The 23,115-nt window shown below is 38.1% G+C and overlaps 1 protein-coding gene across 2 annotated transcripts in view; it reads right to left on the bottom strand.

The window, feature by feature from the left end:
- LOC132094846 (kalirin-like) overlaps positions 1-23,115 on the bottom strand; it is a 214,968-nt gene that overhangs the window by 26,134 nt on the left and 165,719 nt on the right. The window contains exons 35-38 of one of the 2 annotated variants that reach the window (XM_059499476.1): positions 10,668-10,933; positions 6,591-6,734; positions 4,911-5,006; positions 221-336 (exon numbers count right to left, since the gene is read on the bottom strand). In XM_059499476.1, the coding sequence (XP_059355459.1) occupies positions 221-336; positions 4,911-5,006; positions 6,591-6,734; positions 10,668-10,933 (622 nt within the window). The remainder of the gene's footprint in view (positions 1-220; positions 337-4,910; positions 5,007-6,590; positions 6,735-10,667; positions 10,934-23,115) is intronic. The other variant, XM_059499477.1, reaches the window with a different exon arrangement.

Here is a 23,115-nt window from a genome sequence, read left to right as displayed (position 1 = left end):
TTTGTGTGCCAACACATATACATTATATATTAGGATAACGTACCTGGGAGCCGAACTATACAAATATAATTTATGAATAAGAAATTAATAAAGCAGTTGGCCTTACACTGCATTTGCAGCACAAACAAACAACCTTTGCTTTGGTCACTGTGACCTGAAATCAGACTGTAATGTTTGTAGAATTTACTCCCAGACCAAGTCACAAGAGTGTGTGTCTTACATTCGTCCACGCAGTGCTTTGGCTTTCTGCTCCAGTTCAGGGTTTCTGGGTGGTGCTGGGCTCTGCTCTGCTGGGTTCACTGAACTGAATCCTGGGTATGAGCCTGGCTCCAGAGTCTAGAGCAACAGAGATGAGACAAACAGTCATTATTTGGAAGAGCCAGGTCTGATCTGGGAGAACAAACACAGCAATTTAATGGTTTATATGCAACATGGCCCTAAACTACAGTAAACACCATCAGAACTGCTCAGAAGATTCAAAGGGGAGAAAAGCGTCACTCTGGGCCACAGAGTAAGCCATAATAACCAGCAAGTTTGGGAGGATTTTATTACTTTACCACAAAAGGCCTGCAATATATGACAGCTAAGGATGAACACAATGCATGAATGCACATGCTTGTGTACTTAAAGTAAATAGAGACAGCTTTCTTTATGATTCATGTTCTAATAAATATATCTTAAATATATATAATAGATGAGTTGGGAAACACTGAAATAGCTTCCATCAACATTCGCATGCCTTCTGCCATAAATAGCAATCAAGATTAGTACACCAATAGATCCTGAACACTATTTAGGTTAGAAATGCGAATTTTTACACAGGGATAGACTACATTAGACTTATATGTGATCTCCAAAAACCCACATGGTTCTCTTCCGAGGGAGTTTCGAACTGCATGCTCTAGAGGTCACTACGGGCAATGCCTTTAGTGTGACTGGTGTATGAAACATACATCTATACATGACAATGATATTGGTCGGTGAAAGCTTATGACGTCATTACTGGCATGACCAGTATAAAAGCGTGCCAGGAGAACACACCATCCACTTCTTCGTCTTCAGGGACTGTTTGTTTGAACTGCATGCTGGTAAGAAAGCTGTTCTGTTTGTTACTAATATGGAAAGTACTAGCACTAGCAAGGCGTTTAAGAAGTGTGTTATTTTGCATTATTTGACAACCGATGACACACACAATTTTTACGTTGTTTGTTTGGCGAAGAGCACATGCATGACATGCTTGAGGGGGTGGCATACCTTCATAAGGAGCTTTTTCCCACGAGAAAGCTGCACTATCGTTTGGCCCTCTTTTCGAGGCAAGAGGGACAGCCATGGTTCCTCAGGGCTCAGGACCTGCCGCCACTGAGGCACGAAGGAAACTGAGCTCATGGGGTTCTCAGGTGGAATTGGCCAATTAATTATAGATGGTTGTGGACAAAAGTGAGCTGTTGGAAGATTACGCTTTTTCTCTGACGTCATGAGGAAGTTGAGACTGAGTCCTCTCAAACCTCCTGCCCTGCGTATGAGGAGCTGCTTGAGGTTATGGAATGCACCATGGCAATGCTTGATTTGCAGTGGAAGCGGACTTGAGAGGTGGCACCTCGTGGTCAGCTCGATGAGCGATATCTTTCTGAACATGACCCTCCAGCTCAGGTGAGCCTTCCATTTCTTCCTGATCTTCATGTGGAGATCAAGAAGACTTGTAAAAATCCATTCTCTTCACTCATCCACAGATTTCAGCAGACTAGTTATGCCAATGTCGAAGGGATGCGCAAAAGCGGATATCATAGGTTACCCATTGAAGAGATGCTAGCCTGCTATGGGAGAAACATCTTCTCTTAGGGCTCCCTCCTTGCCATTCAGACCCCTTCAAATGACATTTTGTCTGAATGGCAAGCTTACGCAGCAGCAGGTTAGGCTGTGGCTTCGTTGCATACCATGGCAATTTTGCAAGCCTACCAGGCCAACCTGCTGACCCGCTCAGCTGCTTTCAAGTCCTTCATTCAACTAAGGCCCAGGTCTCAGCCCTAACAAAGGGGTCCAGCCTTTCTTGGTCTAAGGATCAGAGACAGGTTCAGAAGACGGGCAGGTGTAGAAGGTGGCGCGAGTAGAAGGGTCAGAGGCAAGACCCTTAGGGAGGTAATGCAGACTAGGCATTCCCAACACTCTTGTACAGACTAGGATAGACCTTCCATTCTCATCTTTCTCTCCCAATTCCCTGTTAACTCTTTCCTGGCCTAATAGGGGTTAAGAACCTCTGGCATTGCAGTCTCCGGCTGGCCCATTGATGTTCCGGTTAGCTTCTGTGTCTCATAGCTGTGTCTCAACTACCTACTGAAGGTCCGGGAGAGACAGGCGCAGGAGCCATGGTGGGTGAGTATGATCCATGTCTTCATTTGTTATTGCTAGCTGTAAATGATCTGACTAGCTTTTTTTTTTTTTGCAGTGCCTCCTGTCTTGCATTGTTGCAACATCTCAGTCTCTGCTCAGATTATTTTTTCTAACATGTATGTATTACGGCTTCGTTCCTAGATGTAAGCTTTTCTTTTCCTCTTTCAGTGAGCCTCGCTGAGGATGCATCACTTATGTTGACTGGTAGGATCCTGACGGCTTGAAAACCCTGTGCTGGCTGGACTCTGACTCTGAGTTGTTAGGCTTCCCCGAGAAGCTTTCTTGGTCAATCATGTCCCCAGTATAAATGCTGCAACCTCTTGAGCTTATTCTGGAGGCGCTGTCTCCTGATGTGCTCCCTTTGTTGCTCAGTCTCATTAGACCTGAGCTAGGGTTTTTGGTTGAGCCTGAGGGCAGAGAACACTGGTCCCATTATTCCTTTGATGATCACACCAAGTGGTGAAGCCTTTTTTTTGTGACATCCTTGGTCAATATTTTCTGTGGTGGGAATCTGCAGCTCCCCCTATTGGAGCTCTATTTGAGTTCTGAGCATGGTGCTCCCCTCTCTGTGGGTGGGTCATTACAATCTGAATGGGATGTCTGTTTCTCCTCTCTGTGGAGAGTCAAGAATCTTGCTCCTGGGGGTTTGTACAACCCCTTTTCTGATGGTGCTAGTCTCTCATATCTCATATTGCCCCCTCTATTGTTCTAGTCTCCACTCTCTGGAGTTCCCTGAAGCAGTTGTGGTTGAGGCCTATGCTCTTCAGGGCTCTTTGAACTAGCCATATCTGGATGATGACTTGTTCACCAATCCCTCCTGTTCTGTAAGCTCTTGGAGTTTTGGTGAGTAGTTTGCTAGTTGGCAGGTCGTTAGGCCCTTTCTGCTGCTCTGTTAATCTACTCTTGGGGATTAGCCTAACATTGTTCCCCTTATGCTTGGGGTTCATCTTTGAGCATGCTGCTTTACACGGAGCATCTGAGTTCTCCTCTAGTTGAGTCCTCCACTCTACGGTGCTCCTGTGAGCAGCCTTGTCTGGTTAGTGGACTCTTTTTGCCTCCCTGCTTGGCTGCTTTGATGGTTGAGCCTGGTAGTACTCACCTGGTAGTATACGCTAGCCTTTGTGCACCTTTTTAAAAACCCTTTTGGGTAAGGGTGGTGCGATGCTGACCTTGTCCCCTTTTGGCTCTGGCCAAACTATTTACCTTGGGCCCCACTCTCCGTGTACACACTTTTGTTTACAGAAAGTTGCTACTAAGTCCCCTAGGTATGTTATGATTCTCGGAGCAGGAGGTAGTCCCTGTGTGACGGGCCAGGATATGGGTTATTTCAGCCCTGGTACTTGGCCATATCCCCTTAAAGGAATCCTTTTTATTTATGATTCCAAGCCTTGGCTCGGGCTTTATACAAGCCAGCCCTTACAGGTAAGCTCTTTAGTGCACTTTGGCTGTGCGGGGTTATATCACTAACAGCCATCAAAACATCCTAGGGGTCAGCCCCTCTGACTTGCTGGTACTTAGTGCTCACCTTATCATTGTCGTGTTTAGATGTATGCTTCAGACATCGGTCACGCTGAAGGCATTCCATTGTCATTATACTAGAAATTCAGATTATAATTTTTTTTTTCTCTCTATATGAATACCTCTAAAAGGAGGCTCCAGAGGTGCTGTTATATTATATTATATTATATTATATTATATTATATTATATTATATTATATTATATTATATTATATTATATTATATTATATTATATTATATTATATTATAAACCTAATAAATAATTAAGATCAAAAAGGGAATTCATAAGCAATAACTGCTACTATTATTTCATTATTCTATTCCATTATATTCCATTATTCTAAAGAACTGAACTGTTCTGCATGAGAATTTCTTAAATGCTTTAATATAATTTATTGGTAAACAACACAGCACTCTAAAAAAAATATTCTCAGGTAAAGGTCAAAGATCAAATGAAATATAAAAAGATCAGTAAAGTTAAAAGTTACACACTTTTTTGTGTTTGTGTTAAACAGGTCTGGTATGAAGAATGTTTTTACTCAGTGGCTGAAATGTCCAGCCAATAGAGAAAATTTCAAGATAAGAATAATAATAATAATAATAATAATAATTTAAGGGAACTTTTTTTCTCAGGACCCATGTTTTAGAGACTGTCCGATAATAGAGACATTTTATGCATATAGCAGCTTTAATGAAAACTAAATCTTTGAATAGAGCAAGCTGATGGACAATGAAACGAAAACAATGGCAAGGCTAGATAGCACAGATTAGCATGTCAGCATCCTAGCAGGTTTGTCTACACCTATAAATGAGGCAAAGAGTACAGCAAAAATATACAGCTGCATAGAACAAAAGACCTGTGCATGTGAGACTAGTGCAGAAGATCTCAGTAGTGCAAGAGTTAGTGATTGTCTCAGAGCAAGAGAAAACAGAAAAGAAACAAGGAAAGCCTGCAGGAGGTTAATCTATCAAACCTCCCTGCTCGGGCTCAGTGGCACACTCACCATTTTAGTTTTGACCAGTTTTTCTATAGCACTGACAAGCTCAGCAGCACTGGGGACATCAGCCGAGCTCTGCCGTGAAGCCAGCAGCACAGACGACTATATGACAGCAGGTGAGGAGGAGGAGGAGGAGGAGGAAAGAACACACAGGCAGATCAGAACAGGAAGTGCTCAAGATGCTGGGTTAGCCCAGTTTATCAAGCGTTGCTTTGGGGAGAAGAGAAGCAAAGGCCATGCTAAGAACAAACCAAACATTTCACCCCCAAAATAAAAAAGAACTAATTATAGTCTCCATATAGAAAATGAAACCTACTTTTAAGACCTTTACAAATTGTGCAAAGTGACACTGTAATTATTTTTAGGACAATTAGTCATTTTGACCCAATTTCGCATTGTTATGATTATTTTTAATGGGTAAAACAGATCTAATGTATAATATTTATATTTTACGACAGTATATGTTGTATAAACTACTGTTCAAAACTGTGGGGTCTATAAATATTTGTCTCTATATAAGAAGTCTCTTATGTTTCCAAAGGCTGCATTCATTTGATCAGAAATAGTCTGTAGAAGGATTATTGTGAAATTGTTTTCTATTTTAATACTGTATATATTTTAAAATTTAATTACGGTGATGTAAAGCTGAATTCTTCAGCATCATCTCTTCACCCTTCAGTGTCACATAATTCTTCAGAAATCCCTTTAATATGCTGATTTGCTACTCAAGAAACATTTCTGATTATCATCAGTGTTGAAAAGAGTTGTGCTGCTTAATATTTATTGCGGACACATTTTTACGATTCTTTGATTAATAGATATTTAGAATAGAACAGAAGGAGCCATATTTATTTGGAATGCAAATCATACATTATTATTATTTTTTTACTGTCACTTTTTAATTCATCCTTGATAAATATAAGTATACATTTTTATTTAAGCATGAAAAACAACTTGTGAGAATTGGATTTCTTACTACGTTACTGTACAGAGAGTCTAATAATAATAATAATAATAATAATAATAAATGAAAATAAAGGTTATTACAAAACAAACAAAAATGATAGAGATAATCTGGTTTACATGAATAATAATAATAAATGTCAGAATGCAAGCAATCATAATGGTCTTTTCACCAATCCCTCCTGTTCTGTAAGCTCTTGGAGTTTCGGTGAGTAGGTCTTTAGTTTCATTCTAAATTGCTTTTTTACTTTTGATTTTAAAGGGAAATAAGGTCAGGTTCTTTTTGAGATTTACCCTGTCAAACAGCATTGGGTTGTAAACGCATTACAACTGCAATCTCAAGGCACAGCGTGTGAAAGCGCCAGAGTTGAGTGCAACAGTAAAGGTTTCACAACTGCATAATTTAAGCTTCATTGCAACAATAGGGTTGACTTGTGGTTCGTTGAATGTGAGACAAGGAGCCTCCTCCCCAGCAGTTACTGGCGACATTGACAACAGGGAAGAAAAACAGTGTTAGTAAAGCCACTCAGTATGTGTGTGTGTGTGTGTGTGGGGTGGGGGGGGGGGTCTTTGTGCTATGAGGGAGGCAGGTGGAGATAGTTATGAACTCTTGATGAGTGAACCAGTACTCATTTAATAAATCTCACTCCACATTATTAACCCCCCAGACCTCTCCTATGACATGACTCTACTCACACTTCTCCCTCTCTGTTGTGTGTGTACCTTCTCTTCCTGAGCAGATGGGTCTTTGATGATCTGCATTGGTGGAGGGAGGGGAGTGTGGGACTCGTCCTCAGGCTCTTCCTCTCCTCCGCTGTGCATCCCTGATGAAGATTTGGAGAGTGTTCCCTCTTCTTTACGCACTCTCTGCAAACACAAGAAGTAGTCAATCGGCAAACTCACAATGTGTTATATCGTGTCCCAGTGACTACAGAACAGAACTCCCTGGATGTGTATTTGCGGTGTACTTCAAATCTGAAAAGCATATACATATATATATATATATATAAATAAATTTAAACGGTACTTGCAGCTTTATTATTAATGAAATAAGGCCACTTTATAAGTGTGCATAAAGAGTATATATTCATGAATAAAAGTGCACTCATTCTAAAAAAGCAAATCAAATCAAATGTTCATATTAAAGTATGTTTTAAATAATGTTTGAATAATGTTTTTTTTTTTTTTAAATTGTTAACATTTATTTTAATAAGAATTACATTTATTTGGATGTTGACTACCATAATAAAAAGCACATTTAAAATAACTGATATAAATTTAAAATATACTGTAAAATGGTATTTTTTATGTTATTTTCCAATATTAAGTTAATATATTTTGAATGCACTAATTGCAACTTTATTATTGTGAACATATAATTACTAGTGCTGGGCAGCAATTTTTCTGAACTGAATCACATTGTTATGCACATAATTCAACAATTAATCCAAAAGTAGTGTATTGTGCCATTTTTTCATTTAAAAGTACTGCTATATGAACAGAAATGCAATGACATTTTGTTTGCAAACACAACAAATAAGGTGCTTTTTTACAGCAGTACTTTAGCATTTAAAATATTTATTGGAAATCTCAACTTCAATAGTAATGTAATCAAATTAAATATAAAACCAATGCTATTTGCCACTGCCAGGGCATTAACATTTTTGTAGAAAATATTTTATAGCTTGTTATAGAAAAAAACAGTTATGCTCTATGAGTCCAGCATGAGTGTGGTGTTGGACAACACTTGATAGACGAGACAATTTTCTGCTCAAAATAACAGTGAACAGTGGTTTGTGAATGTTGAGACGAAGTCTAAATAATTTTATCATGAGTGTTCATGTGAGTGCTGCTGCAGTCTTAGGCCCTCCCCAAATGCTCTCATTGGTTGAGACGCGCGCACCTATCCCAAGCCAGTACTGATCAACACCCCAGCTCTCCTGTGACCCATGGTTTGTCTGTGTGTATTCAGAGCCAGTGAGCAATGGACTTTCATAATAATATTAATAATAATAATTAAAAAACCCTGCATTAATACATAATAAAATAAGTGTCGCCATTAAGTTAATGCGATAACATGTTAACTTGTCCACGCCTAATAAATACATATATAAATACATGATATACATGTTTGAATAGAAATTACATTATATAGATTAGTTTACCATAAAATATTTTTTTAAAAACAACAGAAGCAAATTTTGAAATTGCATACAAATATCTACTTAAGTCCTACTTAAGTTGGTGGAAAAAAAAATACTAATTGCATTTAATAAAAATCTAAACTATAATACAAAAGTTAGTCTTAAAATATATAACTTTTTGTAATTTTTAGTATTATTTTTTAAATGTATGCTACAATGTATGACTTTTTCACAAGGTTCAATCATTTGTAAAAATATCTTTGAATGTCAAACAGAGAGGCTAATGTACATAATACTTGCCAGAATAAATATCTCAAACTGTGCTATTACTTTCAGTGATGAATAATCATCAAATAGAATTAAGAACACCAAAAAATAAATAAATAAATAAAATAAAGCATAAGCATCTCAAAATCTAGTTTATAGAACAATCATTAATAATTATGTTGCTTATGGAACACTGATGTCATACTAATGAAATCATATTACTGAGGACCATAAACGACATGAGGCAACACATTACAATGATATTATTACACTTATGCCTGTGATTAAAGGTACAGGTTGTGGGACCTGCCACTAGAGGGCGCACTACCAAAACAATAACAATCGCATGGTTTGAAGACGCTAAGAAGAGGCGTGGAATGATGGGATTTGTTGTCTTCTACCCAACCGCTGACGGCCATCAAATCAGACGGAAACATAAATCATGGATTTAACGCGAGTTCAACGATTTGTGCGAGTAGATTACATACAAAGTCAATGCAAAGCCGCAATCAGACTATGGATCAAACGCGTCCTCGCGCGGGTCTAGAGGCGCGATGCCCCGCGTTTGGCGTGTATGCCCCATAATACTAATCTTATTGATCGTTATAATAGCATACATTTTCTGTAAAGATACGAATCAAAACAACTCACCTGTCGAGTAAAACACAAGCGAGATCGGCATCTCTTTCTAGTTGAAGTTTGTCGCGAAGCTATTTCCGCAGTTGTCCACGACACTGTTGTCATGTGGTTTCTACGTCAGTAAAGGCGGTAACAAAGGGTAACTAATGTCATTATATTCATATCCATGCTACATACCCCGATACAGTAAGTGGTGGTATGCACCTGATAAGCCATGGTTGCAATCTGCCATAAAACTAAGAAGAAGAAGGACTAACGTCATTGACAGGCGACTGCACTGCCCCGTGTCACTGTTTAGAATGGGAATTTTCTCATGATGTACAATTAGTTGAAAATATTAGAGATATTGTTAGTAATCAGCTGGACAAAATATATAACACTAGCCTAGTGGTTTTTGGATATTTTACTGCAAATATCTTACAAGTTGTACCTTTAAATCGCTGTAACTCAATTGGTTTATTGCTATATTATTTGGCTTCAGTGCACTAGTTTAAATGCTCAGAGTTTGTTGTTGAAGAAATTGCTCTGAAAGACAGCAGACATGGTTAATATGGTCCATTGTGGTGGGGTTCACATACCCTGCTTGAGAAATACAGAGGCTCTTTTGTACCAGCACATTATATGGTGCACAGCTTTAAAAAGTCAGGCTAATCATCACCCTACGATCTGAACGGCTGCTGACCGAGCCATAGCAGCCCTTTAATACACCATTAATACAGCATACAGAACAACAGGCCTACTTTTCTCTGTACGGTCATGATTGCGTAGAAAAATGTGATGGAGAATGAAGGAGCGTTTATAAAACACTCTGACGTAAAAACTGCTGTCTACCGTCACCACATGCTGCTACACAAACGTAAACTATTGACAACAAACCTTGTTTTGGGGAGTTCTTATGAAAATGTAAAAATATTCAGTCACACTTTATTTTAAGGTCCAATTCTCGCTATTAACAAACTATTAACTATGACTTTTGCCTCAATAAATTCCTAATTTGCTGCTTATCAATAGTTAGTAAGGTAGTTTAGGTATTGGGTAGTGTTAGGGATGTAGAGTATGGTCATGAAGGATATGTGCTTTATAAGTACTAATAAACAGCCAATATGATAATAATAGGCAAGCTAATAAGCAATTAGTTACTAGTAAGAAGTGGTCCCTATACTAAAATGTTACCAAATATTCTCAAATTAAACAAACTATGGTGATGTAGCTCAATCTGTCCTGACTTCACTGATAAGATTGGACTGGATTTATGTAACAGCAGTTACTGATGTGTAGTTAAAAACATTGTAAATCATTATTTCTATTGTTACAAATCAGTTTATTGTTTTATTTATTTTATTTTTATTTTATTATTATTTTATAATGTTAATGTATTTCCTACTGAAAAAAAGGAGTTGAGGTGAAAGACTCATGGGAAACGTTAAAGCTGAAATAAAAGAAAAAAAAAACACCTATGCAAAACAACTAAATAGGCAAAAAGGTTCTGGTCTGGCCATGTGGGAAATGGAGAACAAAAACACAGTTAATTCACTGTATTGCAGGGAGAGTAATTACCATCATGGTTTGGTGGACATACCATAGTAATAATAGTACTGTTTGAAGTTCCCTGGATTGCCATGATATAAAAATAAGGTGACAAGTTATGGTTGTGGTATTATCATTTAATTCAATCAGATGGCTGTAAGCTTTTCCTCAGTATAGTATAAAAAATATTATCTTTCCAGTGAGTTGAAAAAATGTACATTACCTCCTCCAGGGTGTCATCCTGTAGTTCAGGTGGCCCCAGATCTATGCTCTTTCGTCCATCACGTTTCTGCTTTTGTTTGCTAGGGATCTTCTTGATGTTACTGCCGTGACTGAGACGCCGGACAGGGCTGGTCAACCACTTCTTCAGTGTATTTCCAGAGCGCTTGGGTCCAGGTGAGCTGCTCTGCAGGGAGTTCAGGGACGCCTGTGGCTGCAGTGTGGTCACAGACTCTGTCTTCCCTTCTGGGCCGCTAACCGCATAGTTTTCTGTAGGACAAAGAACAGAGAAGAAGTGTGAATGAAAGTAAAGTTCATTATGAAGATTATGATCAGGCCTAAAACAACTTTTAAGAAATACTCCAGTTTAAATACAACTTAAGATTTGTAATTTCTGCGTTACTGGCATTTCCATTTGTGAAAATACTAGTAGGGAAAAATAAGATTCTCAAATACTCCACCCATCCACCCAATGGCCAGAAAAAACAGACAGTTCCACCCCAAACTCACACCTCTGGTTGACATAATGCTTGGGATGCTCAAACAAAGAGAACAATGTTTTGAAAGCACCGAAAAGCCACAGTGTTTATTCTTTTTGGGGAGCTTACAGAGTCAGACTATGGACAGCATCTGTGGCATGTTGTTGATTACCATATTTCAAAGACTCTCCCCTCAGATTGTTAGACAGAAAACAAGCTGAAAACACATTTACAATAATAAACATACAATGGGAATCTAACATACAAGGAACCTACATAAATTATTTAGTAAAGTTTATTATGAGAGTTATTAAGTTTGAATTAATTTAACCCTCAACTAGTGACATATTTATTTCCTCCCTGGCTCATTCAAAATCACTTAATTCAATTTCAATCAGCTCTCTTCTTTCCTGTCATAAAAAAAATTTTGTTTTAGTCACGCGTCAAAAGAGGACATTTAATAGAGACTCAGTCTGGAAGCTCTGCAGTTGGCAAGACCCACTTTCAGATGATCAATCCTCAATCTTCCAGCTTTCAAAACAGACTACCAAATCCCCCTGTGTTTCATCTCAAGCATGGGTCCCTTTAAATCTGCACTCTGTACTCATTCAGGGTTATTTTGGAGAGCAGTGGTGTTTAAGTCACATTAACTTTCCACAGGGGTGCCTCAGGGTTCAGTGCTCGGCCCGCTTTCTTCTCAATATATATGCAACAATATCATCCAGTTTCTATTACTTTTTACGGCGTTCAACAGCATTCTCATAGTGTATTACTAGACAGGTTTATCTGTTTAAAAGGAAGTTATTGATCACATTCCACAAATGCAAATCACACATCTAGCAAAGTCAGTATTCTTGTGGTGTAGAAGAAGCTCAAGCATACATTACCCACAATAATAAAGCATTACATTGCATCTAACTCTTTGACATTGTAACTGCTATATCATGTAAAACAAATGTAGGCTACAGTAACAAAGTCTTTTTTGCCGTGTGTTTAAAAATTGGTGATCTCTGAATTACATTTAAATTTATTTAAATTTAATGCATCACATTCCCTTCTAGAAAAGCACTGGTATATTATACATAACATAACAACTGCTAATATCAGCAGGTTTTTAAATGATCAGTATCGATCTGACTAGGCAACAAACAGGAGACAGACAAACAGTATTTAACTTGCTCATCATATGAAATTACTATGGTTATTAGCCTAATTTTAAATGTTAGTGCATTCCTAATTTTAATCATGCACTATTTAACATGTTAAAATTTCAAACAAATTGTCTTTATCTCTCACTGAAGCATCACTGAAAAAATTCCATGTATTTTTCTCTCTTGCGCACACATTCCTGATTCATGATAAGATCAAGTATCATTACCAGCATTAGAACTTGTTCTTCAAACGCCCATTGTGTTGATGACATTTGTGTGTTGAGTACGGCCTTTAATGGCTGACTCATTAGAAGAACTGACCGTGTGAGAGTTGGTCATAAAGCTTGTGATAAAAACATAAGTGAATTTCTACTACAACACTGATTCAGCAGAAATCACAGTCGTATGAACTGTGCATCATGCTTAAACAGAACGAACGCTGCTCTTCACATGCCATTCACACTGTTCTGTGTTTGTCTCACCAGGCTCAATACAACACGTGTGAGCCATTCCATTCAGTCTTGTGAGTGTGTGATTATGTGTGGAGTAAAGATGAGAGCTTTAATGAGAGCAGTCATTAAGACAACAATTAACAATTTAGTATGTACAGGTATGTTAGGTGCAAATTAAAATGTAAATAAGTATGTGTGTAAAATAAATGCTTACCAGATGGCAATAGTTAAAAGTGGGAGTGTGTTGTATGTGAGGGGTCCAGAGTAATTTTGCTAGACCTTTTGTTCACTCTGGATAAGTACAGTTCTTGGAGAGTAGGGAGGGTTGTACCAGTGATTTGCTCAGCAGTCCCGACTATCCGACGTAATCTTCTGAGGACAGATTTGGTAGCTATGCTGAACCAGTCAGTTATTGAAGTGCAGTGTAGAGGTCTTCACAGTGCACCCGAGAGCCGTCGACCCGGGACCTGACCCTGGACCCGTACGGGTTCAGGTCTATATTTTAAATGATCAAATGATCGGGTCCGAATCTATTTCCTCGGGTCCCGGGTCTGTTTAACATTGTGTGTAATACCTGTGCGATCGGACTCGGAGAACACCCGGCCGTGATCAGACACTGCTTGTGTTTTTTGTAACGTACAACTTGTAAAATTAGGAAAAGGAGTGTGAGCCGAAAAAAAGCGATCTCTCTCGCTCTCTCTCTTTCTCTGCCGTTAGAAGCAGAGCACGCAGACTTAGAGTTAATGCAAGTGCACGCACGGTAATAATGATTGTAGACTTGACACACTTATATTTAGTATATTTCAAATCAGCAACACAATCTGAGGTGAACTGTAACATGAATGTTTTCTATGATGCTCAAATTGTGTTAAACATATTTTAGGTTGATACAGCTAGCACACATGTGCAGTCTCAAGTGAGTTTCATGTTTCTATGGCAACCAGTGAGGGACACTTGTATGAGTCAGAATGTACATGTGCACAGTTGCATTTGTTATCCGTCACCGGGACATCAAGTGGACTTTTGAAGCTGAAATAATGAGTGGATTAAGCGTGGACTTGTAATAACGAGAGGAATAACATGGATAACTTTCTTGTCGGAGGATTGTAATGCATCACAGGCAGTCAGGTACAAGGAAGAGAGACTACGGCTCCTTAAATTACAGTAGGTAAAACAAAAAACTGTGTTTTTGCAACGGGTTTATTGACTTGTAATAGCAAATTAAGGTGGAATATGTGATAATCGGGTCCAGTCGGGTCTGTGTCTTCCCGGCAGGTTTGGGTCCAGCTTTCAAATAATATACGGGGTCGGGTTCGGGTAGGCATTTCTCGGATCTACACGGGTCCGGGTCCAGCTTTTGAAATAATAGACGGGTCCGGGTCGGTTCCGTGTAGTACATTACGGGTCTCTTTCGGGTTCAGGCACAAATTTTTGGACCCGTGAAGAAAAATTTCACGGATTCAATGATGGCAGAGTACAACTGTATCAACAGTTCCTGTGGCAGATTTAACTTTCTCAGTTGGAGAAGGAAGTGCAACCTCTGCTCTGCCTTTTTCACAGTGGAGTCAATGTGAATGTCCCACCCAGAGGGTGCCCAGGAATCTGAATGATTTCACTGTTGTTACAGTGCTGTTCATGATGGTGAGTTGGGGGAGTGCAGGGGGGTTTCTCCTGAAGTCCATGATCATCTCCACTGTTTTGAGTGTGTTGAGCTCCAGGTTGTTAAGACTGCACCAGAGAGACAGCTCTTTAACTTCCTGTCTGTAAGCAGACTCGTCACCATCCTAAATGAGGCAGATGAGTCTGGTGTCATCTTGAAACTTCATTAGCTTGACAGAGGGGTCTTTAGAGGTACAGTCATTGGTGTAGAGCAGGGGTGACGAACGTCAGTACAAGAGAATGCAGAATTGCACTGAAGAATTCAGCTCCAACCCTAATTAAAACTAACCTGCCTGTAGCTTTCTAGTGACCCTTTAGACCTTGATTAGCTCGTTCAGGTGTGTTTGATTAGGGTTGATGCAAAACTCTGCAGGGCTACAGCTCTCCAGGACCGATGTTTGCCATCCCTGGTGTAGAGGGAGGAGAGAAAAGGGGAGAGAACACAGCACTGAGGTGTTCCAGTGCTGATCGTACAGGAGCTGGATGAGAATTTTCCCAGCTTTACTAGCTGTTGCCTGTCTGTCAGGCAACTGGTTATCCACTAACAGACAGAGGTGGGCATGGAGAGAACTCTGACAGAATTAGTTTGGGTAAAAGGAGGTTTGGAATGACAGTGTTAAAAGCCCAGCTAAAGTCCACTGACAGGATCCTCACATAAGTCCCTGGTCTGTCAAGAGGCTGCAGGATGTAATGCCAGCCCAAATTGACTGTATTATCGATAGACCTGTTTGCTCTCTAGGCAATCTTCAGGGGGGTCCAGTAAGGAACCAGTGATGTCCTTCAGATAAGCCAACAATTATTCTTACGTTAGAACCACAGGTCTGTAGTCATTAAGTCCAGTAATTTTGCGTTTCTTTGGGATGGTAATGATGGTGGAGCGTTTGAAGCATATGTAACATGCTTTCTGTATTTTAGAAGTTCATGGGAAAGATTTGCTTTATTAAATTCCCCAAGAATGATTATAACAGAGTCCGGGTGTTGTTGTTCTGTCTCTGTGATTTGATCAGTGAGTTTTTGCAAAGCCAAGCTAACGTATGCTTGCGGAGTAATGTAAAGACTCATGAAAAGGAAAGAAGAAAACTCTTGCGGTGAATAGAATGGCTTACAGTTAATGAAGAGACCTTCTAGATAGGTACAGCACATCTTCTTTAACACTTATGTCTGTACATCACCTTTCACTGATGTAGAAGCATGTCCCTACCACCATGTGATTTTCCTATTGATTCTGCATCGCGGTCCACTCTAAACAGCTGGACGCTCAGCAGATTTAACACAATCTCCGAAATGACGTCATTCAGCCAGGTTTCCGTGAAACACGGAGCAGCAGAGTTAGAAAAATCCTTATTTATCCGGGAGAGCAGAAGGAGCGAAATCCATTCTGTCTGAGCTTCATGAGCGCTCTGACTCACTCCCAACAAATCAAATCAAACAATTGTTGACCCCCATTGAATTCCTTAGTAATGGAAAAAAAAAATACTATGGATGTTAATGGGGGCCAACAACTGTTTGATTCAGCATTCTTCAAAATATCTTCTTTTGTGTTCAACATAAGAAAGGAAATTATACAGGTTTGGAATGACATTGGGTAATAAGTAAAATGATGACACAATTTATATGAGGTGAACTATTCCTTTAAGGCACCAGAACTAAAATATGAGGAACATAATCATGATATTTAGCAAGAAATGCAGTTTCACTGAGAGACAAAAATGACACTAACAGATATAAAATGCTGTAAACAAATTATTACTACTAATACTGTATGCAAGTTTATATTTTAAATTAAAATAATAATAGCAATAATAATAACAACAATATTCATAATTAAAAAGTAGAAAATAGAGTTTCACTGCCAGTAAATTGTATTAATTTAACTTGTCATTGGAAGGTGATTTTTTTTTCAGGAATTGTTGAAAAACCCAGTAGAAAACCTACTAACACTGTCACGCAAGGTCCTTTTGCACTGTTTTCCATTCCCAGCTTTCTTAAATGTTTATTTAACAAGAATAATGTATCTTATCTATGTTTGTGTATGTGTGTGTGTGTGTGTACCTACCACATTAAAACATGTTTGCACTATATTCTTTATAATAAATGTTTTAAACTGTTTAGATTTTTTTGTAAGTGTCTTGAATGTCCAAATACTTTGTGTTAAAAAAGGCAATGAGCCCGAAGAAGCTGTGGTTTACAGTGAATTTATAACAGCAAAGGGGCGTTGTTAGGTACAGTAAAGCAGAATCCATAACACCCCCCCGTATTCGCTGTAAACCATGGCTTCATGGGGCTTAATGATTTTAAAAACGGTTATTCCATATACGTAGTAAATTGTCACATAATAAAACTGAGCAAATAAATAGTATTAATAAAAAAATTATATTAATAAAAACAGTATTCTTCAAATAACAATGTAGTTCCTTGTGGTTCCAACAAAGTGGTTGCCAAGCAACACACAGAAGTAACCAAAGGTGTATGTTTGTAGTGTAATTTACAAAACAGCTTTGAACACGTCTCGACCAATCAGAATCAAGAACTGGAACTCTCAGTTTTAAAATAAAAAATAAGACATAGTGGCCTCATTTTACACAATTCACATGAGTCAGAGTTCCCGGGACGGTTGTGAAAGAGTGATTGATACTCCCTCCTCACACTTCTCATAAAACAATGAAAGTGATGATGTCATTGTTATTAATTTGATATGAACAATATGAAACGAAACAAGAACTTATAAGCATAATTCAGGTTTCACTTTAAATTTAAGGAACTCATATTTGAGAAATATGTACCATCCATTCATAAATTGCCTCATCTGTCAAACAATGTGGCATCTCCCACATGACTTGGTTTAGTCTTCACTGAAGCAAACAGGCAGATGTGTCCTCTTTTATCTGCTGTTGTGTCTTTGCACTGACAATCCTCGCTGTCAATAGAAACCCAGGCATGTTTTAAAACTTTTGCCATTTTTAGAGATACTTCACACAATCAGATTCTTCTGAGCCGAGCCGGTTCTGAAACACAAAGGCAGTCCAGACGGACCGCATTCCATTCATAGGTGAGGAGTTTCACATGCTTTAAACTGACAACACCTCACACCTACCCACGCATTTCTGCTGACTGTACATTACAGGCATTACTGACTGTAAATTTCCCATGCGCTCAAGAGGAAGAAAAACAAGGGAATCTTTCCCATGTTCCCACATTATCTCTCTCTTAGAGCCGCCTTCTAAGAGCCACTAAAGCTCTTCTGATGAAAAGAGGATTTGAACTAATTTACTCTCCAAAGACCTCAGGAGTCATGTTCAACCCCTGGACAGACAGATCAGGCTGCACATTAACAGATCATTTTGCTTAATTATGTAACAAGTGTAATCAAAGTAACGGTTACACTTTTTTGAGATTTTAAGATGCCCTTGTTACAGTTTAATTATACATTTAAGTACTAAGTAATATTAATTAACTATATGTACTTACTATATGGCTAGGGTTTGGCTTAGGGTTTAGGGTTGATTTTTTGCATTTTTTTTCCACGTTTTGTCTTTTGTAAGACTGTAAAGCATGCAAAGCATCCAGCCCATGCACACTGGGCACATTTCTACACGCTGAATAGTATATACTGTGATAATGCCCTAGTTATCTACACCTTGAGTCTGTGTCAACTACTAGAAGATGCCGCATGAATCTGGCAATACAGATATGGTGCTTTTGACTCTCACGCCCCACATCTCAGCGGGACGCTGGACCAAGAGACACTGTCTCCAGCTGACCATCAGCCTGCTGAAGCTGAACACATATGGAGGGTCATTTACATAAAGCAAACACAACATTTTTAAGGTGGGATCCTTTACCAAGACACCTAACCCTTTTGGCAATTACAAGTTGTTTAGTAGGTAAAACTTTAGTATAGGGGCCGATTCTATTATTAACGATTTAATTATTAACTAGTTGCTTATTAGCATGCCTTTTAATACATAGGCTGTTTATTAAAACTTATAAACAGTGTTGCCAAGTCTGTGATTTTCCCACATAATTGGGCTACTTTAACACTGTTGCCACTGGTTGTTTTTTTATGTAAGTGTTGAAGCGGCTCCAATAAAGTGATATTTATCCATTGCAATGTCAATTTTACCAGGGGAACCCCGCAAGAAATTTAAATAAAATTTATTTTTTACCTTCGTCATGCTTGAAATGTGATTGGGCAAGTTTTGAGTAGCAATTGGGTGAGTTTTGTTGTGAAAATTAGCAACCCTGCTTATAAAGCACATATTAATGCCTTATTCTGCATGACCAAATTCTACATCCCTAATTCTACCCAATACTTAAACTTACCAACTACCTTACTAGTTATTAATAAGCAGGATATTAGGAGTTTATTGAGGCAAAAGTCATAGTTAATGGCTGGTTAATAGCAAGAATTGGCCCTTAAGATAAAGTGAGACTGTTTAGTAAAACAGATAAGAAGTGTTCAAGGAGTGAAGTATGAACTATCACCCATTATAACCCCTACAGAGGACATAACCTGTAATAAGTGCACTGCACTGATGCATTCACGCCATGTCACAATTAGCATAATTACTAGATGACAACCCAGATGGTTTACTCAAAGCCATTCATGACCTCAGACCCAGAAATATGCGATACTATGACAACACTGTTAATACAAAAATGAATGTGTAATTTGAGTATTCAATGGGGAAAAAATACACAATACAGCAACAATAGTGTAATACAGCTTTCATAATTAAACTAAGTCTAATAATCAAAGTTTATTTATCTTATTATGCTGGATTTTACAGTCTTTCAAGTCTGTGCTCACTACATTTTACTGCATTGTCTGTCTTTCATTTATTTTTAGATTTATCTTGCATTATTTAGACAGAAACAACAGTCAAGTGAGACTTTAAAGGGACTGAAAAGTCCATGTAGATCTCTACCTGCGGGATTTTGTGAGTGGGAGTGAGATGAAAAGTAACAATTGCAGGTGGGAGCGGAAAGAAATAAAACTCCTTTTTAGCGAGAGCGGGACTGAATCTTGCAGGAGTGTGGTGGAGTGCGACGAGAAACAAAAAGTTCCCTTGTTCAGACTGTTAGTCCAGATCTTATTTGTGAAGATGAAAATGACTGAAAATGATTTACAGAAATGCGATTTGAGTTTCAAAACACATATGAATGTAGCTTGAAATGGATTTGTAAAAATCATATTTTACATCATTTTTTGCCGTTCACACTTGCTAAATATAATCAGATTCCAATTGGATATGCATACAAAATCAGATTTGGACTGATGGTCTGAACAAAGCCCAAGTTGCAGCTGTCGGTTTACAAGTTCTGTCACAAGTTCTATGCAGAAGCTAATGTCTGTCCATCATAATTAACACACTTTTACTAACTGACAATATACTTACTTTTAAAAGAATTAATAAGCATTTCAATTGCTTCCCTTTGGCTTAAAGCTGAAAAACCATAGAAACCAAAACCATAAGAACACACTCCAAACAACTCCAGCATAATGACAGAGGTTTATGTGATGAAATTACAACACAACAGAGGTTGTGTTTTTAGCCCTGTCTCTTTCTGCAGAACAACTTCCCGAGTTAATCAGTATGGAGAGAGAGAGAGAGAGAGAGAGAGAGAGAGAGAGAGAGAGAGAGAGAGAGCGAGAGAGAGACATCAACACACACGCGTGTGCATACAACCCTCATCTACTCATGACACAAGACAGAGTAAACAACCGCAGCTCTACAGTCAATATCATTTTAAACCATGAGCCAGAGATATGAAAGACATGCAAGATAAAGCAAATTATGTAAGTAACAAATACTCGAAAGTATTTATTTCAATAATATTGTAAATGCTCTGCACACTGACACTATTCAGCTGTGCCATCGGTTTCTGTGGTGAAACGATATATTTGAAAGTGAAAAAGTGAAAAGTGAAAGTGACGTGACATTCAGCCAAGTATGGTGACCCATACTCAGAATTTGTGCTCTGCATTTAACCCATCCGAAGTGCACACACACAGCAGTGAATACACACACACACACTGTGAACACACACCCGGAGCAGTGGGCAGCCATTTATGCTGCGGCGCCCGGGGAGCAGTTGGGGGTTCGATGCCTTGCTCAAGGGCACCTAAGTCGTGGTATTGAGGGTGGAGAGAGAACTGTACATGCACTCCCCCCACCCACAATTCCTGCCAGCCCGGGACTCGAACTCACAACCCTTCGATTGGGAGTCCGACTCTCTAACCATTAGGCCACGATATATTTCATCTAAAGCCATTTTATAATTATTAAACTCAGAGTTTTTCTGAGCTCATAACATTTGAGCAACATTATGGAATACTTGTATGTCTTTTTATTTGTCACAACAATAAGTCATAAGTGGCTCTAGGAATATTTGTAGCAATAGCCAGAAATACATTGTATAGGTCAAAATTATCGATTTTTGTTTTATGCCAAAAATCATTAGGATATTAATTATCATCATTAGGATATCATTAGATATTTTGTACATTTCCTACTATAAATATATCAAAACTTAATTTTTGATTAGTAATATGCATTGCTAAGAACTTCATCTGGACAGATTTAATGTATAAATCTAACAGAAATAATAGAAATTTTGCAAGGATGCTTTAAATTTATCAGAAGTGGTGCTAAAGACATTTATAATGTCATAAAATATTTATGTTTCTGATAAATGCTGTACTTTTGAACTTTCTATTTATCAAAAAACCTGAAAATCTTCTACTGTGCGGTTTTCAACAACAACATAATAATAATGATAATAATAATTATTACACGCAACACTTAATTTATCCCTCTAACGAACATTATAATGGTTAAATATGTAGCACACATTGTAACCAAAAATATATTTTAAAAGATAAGTTCATTTTATCACGTTTTTCCTGGAAAAAGAAGCACACTTTGGCATATTTTTGCACGCAATATGAAGATCATTTTCAGAAATATGACTGAATTTAATGTTTCCAGACACTTTTTTGCATGCTATTTGCAATTAAATGTTATATAGTTTAAATCAATTCTTATCAAATACAATAAGTTGAACATAACCATATGTAATTATTATATGTACTTTATTAATTACTTCTTTAGTCTTTGAAATATATTTAGTGAACATTAAAATGTCAAAATCTACTTTTAGTGTTTATGGTATACTAAAATATACTTTAATTTCATTGCAATAGAAACTTGTATGTCATGCATTTAAATATTTTTGTACTTTTCAGTGACAAAGTTGCAATGTGGTACATTTAAAATATGTTAACTTGAAATGTAATATCAAATAACACATTACAATTAAAATGAACATCTTTATACACACGTATGTTAGTCAACACAGCAAAAACGGTGTGCTTCAAAAAACAACTAATGATTATTAATACAATAATTTAAAATGTACTTTAAAAGTAAAACTTTTATTTTCACATTATTAAAAGTTTGTTTAACTGTAATGAACTTAAAGAACACTTAAGTGGCCTTTTTAATATAAAATCATGCTGTAACACTTTATTTTAATGTGTCGTTGTTACTGTGTAATTATACAGTTAAGTGCTGAGTAATATTAATTAACTACATATACTTACTTTATGGTTAGGGTTATGATTAAGGTTTGGCTTAGAATTACCTGCTTGAAATTCTGCATAATTAATTGTTGTTAGAATAGTAAGTACATGGAACGTTTAACAAGGGCACCGCAGTATAAAGTGTTACCAAATACACTTTTAAGAACTGTAGTACACTACAAGTTCACATAAACATTCAGTTGAGCACACTTCTTCACTTCAGCTAGGTGAACCAGCTGAGTATATGTATATGCCATATGTATAAAGCCTTTGTCATGCCACAAACTTGCACTATGTACATTAGTTCTGCACTGACCAGGTCTAAAAGAGCATCTGTGAAACCCACCTCCCTCTTGACAGCAGCAGCAGCAGCATTTAGTGAGAATCCATCCGCAGCAGGGGTGCACACCCTTATCACTATTCATGACCGTTCAGAGATGCATGTCTCAACACACAGAGATGTTCCTGGAAGACTGTACCCACGCCAATGAGTAATTACTCTCATTCAGCCTGACTTTACAGGGAGAGAAAGAGAGAGAGAGAGAGAGAGAGAGAGAGGCGGAGCAACAGGACTCTCTCATGTTTCACTTTAAGACAAAGGCCGCAGTCAGTTTGCTGGACGTGATAACATGAACCCATGGCAATGTGTCCAGCTATAGTATGCTTACGGGGCACCACAGGGGTCGATACTCTCTCCGACTCTTTTCTCCCTTTACTTCTCTGAACACTTTTTAAATGAGAAGCCAGTGAAAAAAGGAACCACACATTCCCATGCAGATAACTTGAGCTGAACTTCTGAACTGGACAAGAGAGAAAAGACTCACTGATGCCTAAAGTTCATGTCAGAATGAGTGAAGATTACAATACAAGACTGGTTATTGTTTTTGTTTGTGTGGCAGCAGGTTAAACCGTGTTATCAGGAGACTTGTCACCTGCTGTGTGACGTAGTACTGGAATGACAGGAATCGTCCGCACAATAGAAAAAACATTTTCCGTTCCTGTCTGTTTCTAAGTAATAAACAACACATTCAGGTCAGAGATGTACAAAACTGATAACTGCATGATAGTATAAAAAGCCCTTATGTGCAATAGCACCAACATGCATTTAGACATGTAAACCTCATGT

Source organism: Carassius carassius, chromosome 19 (genome assembly GCF_963082965.1).
Source record: "Carassius carassius chromosome 19, fCarCar2.1, whole genome shotgun sequence".
In the NCBI taxonomy this organism is placed as follows: domain Eukaryota; kingdom Metazoa; phylum Chordata; class Actinopteri; order Cypriniformes; family Cyprinidae; genus Carassius; species Carassius carassius.
Note: the sequence above shows the minus strand (reverse complement) of the source record. Positions and strands in the feature narration are given on the sequence as shown.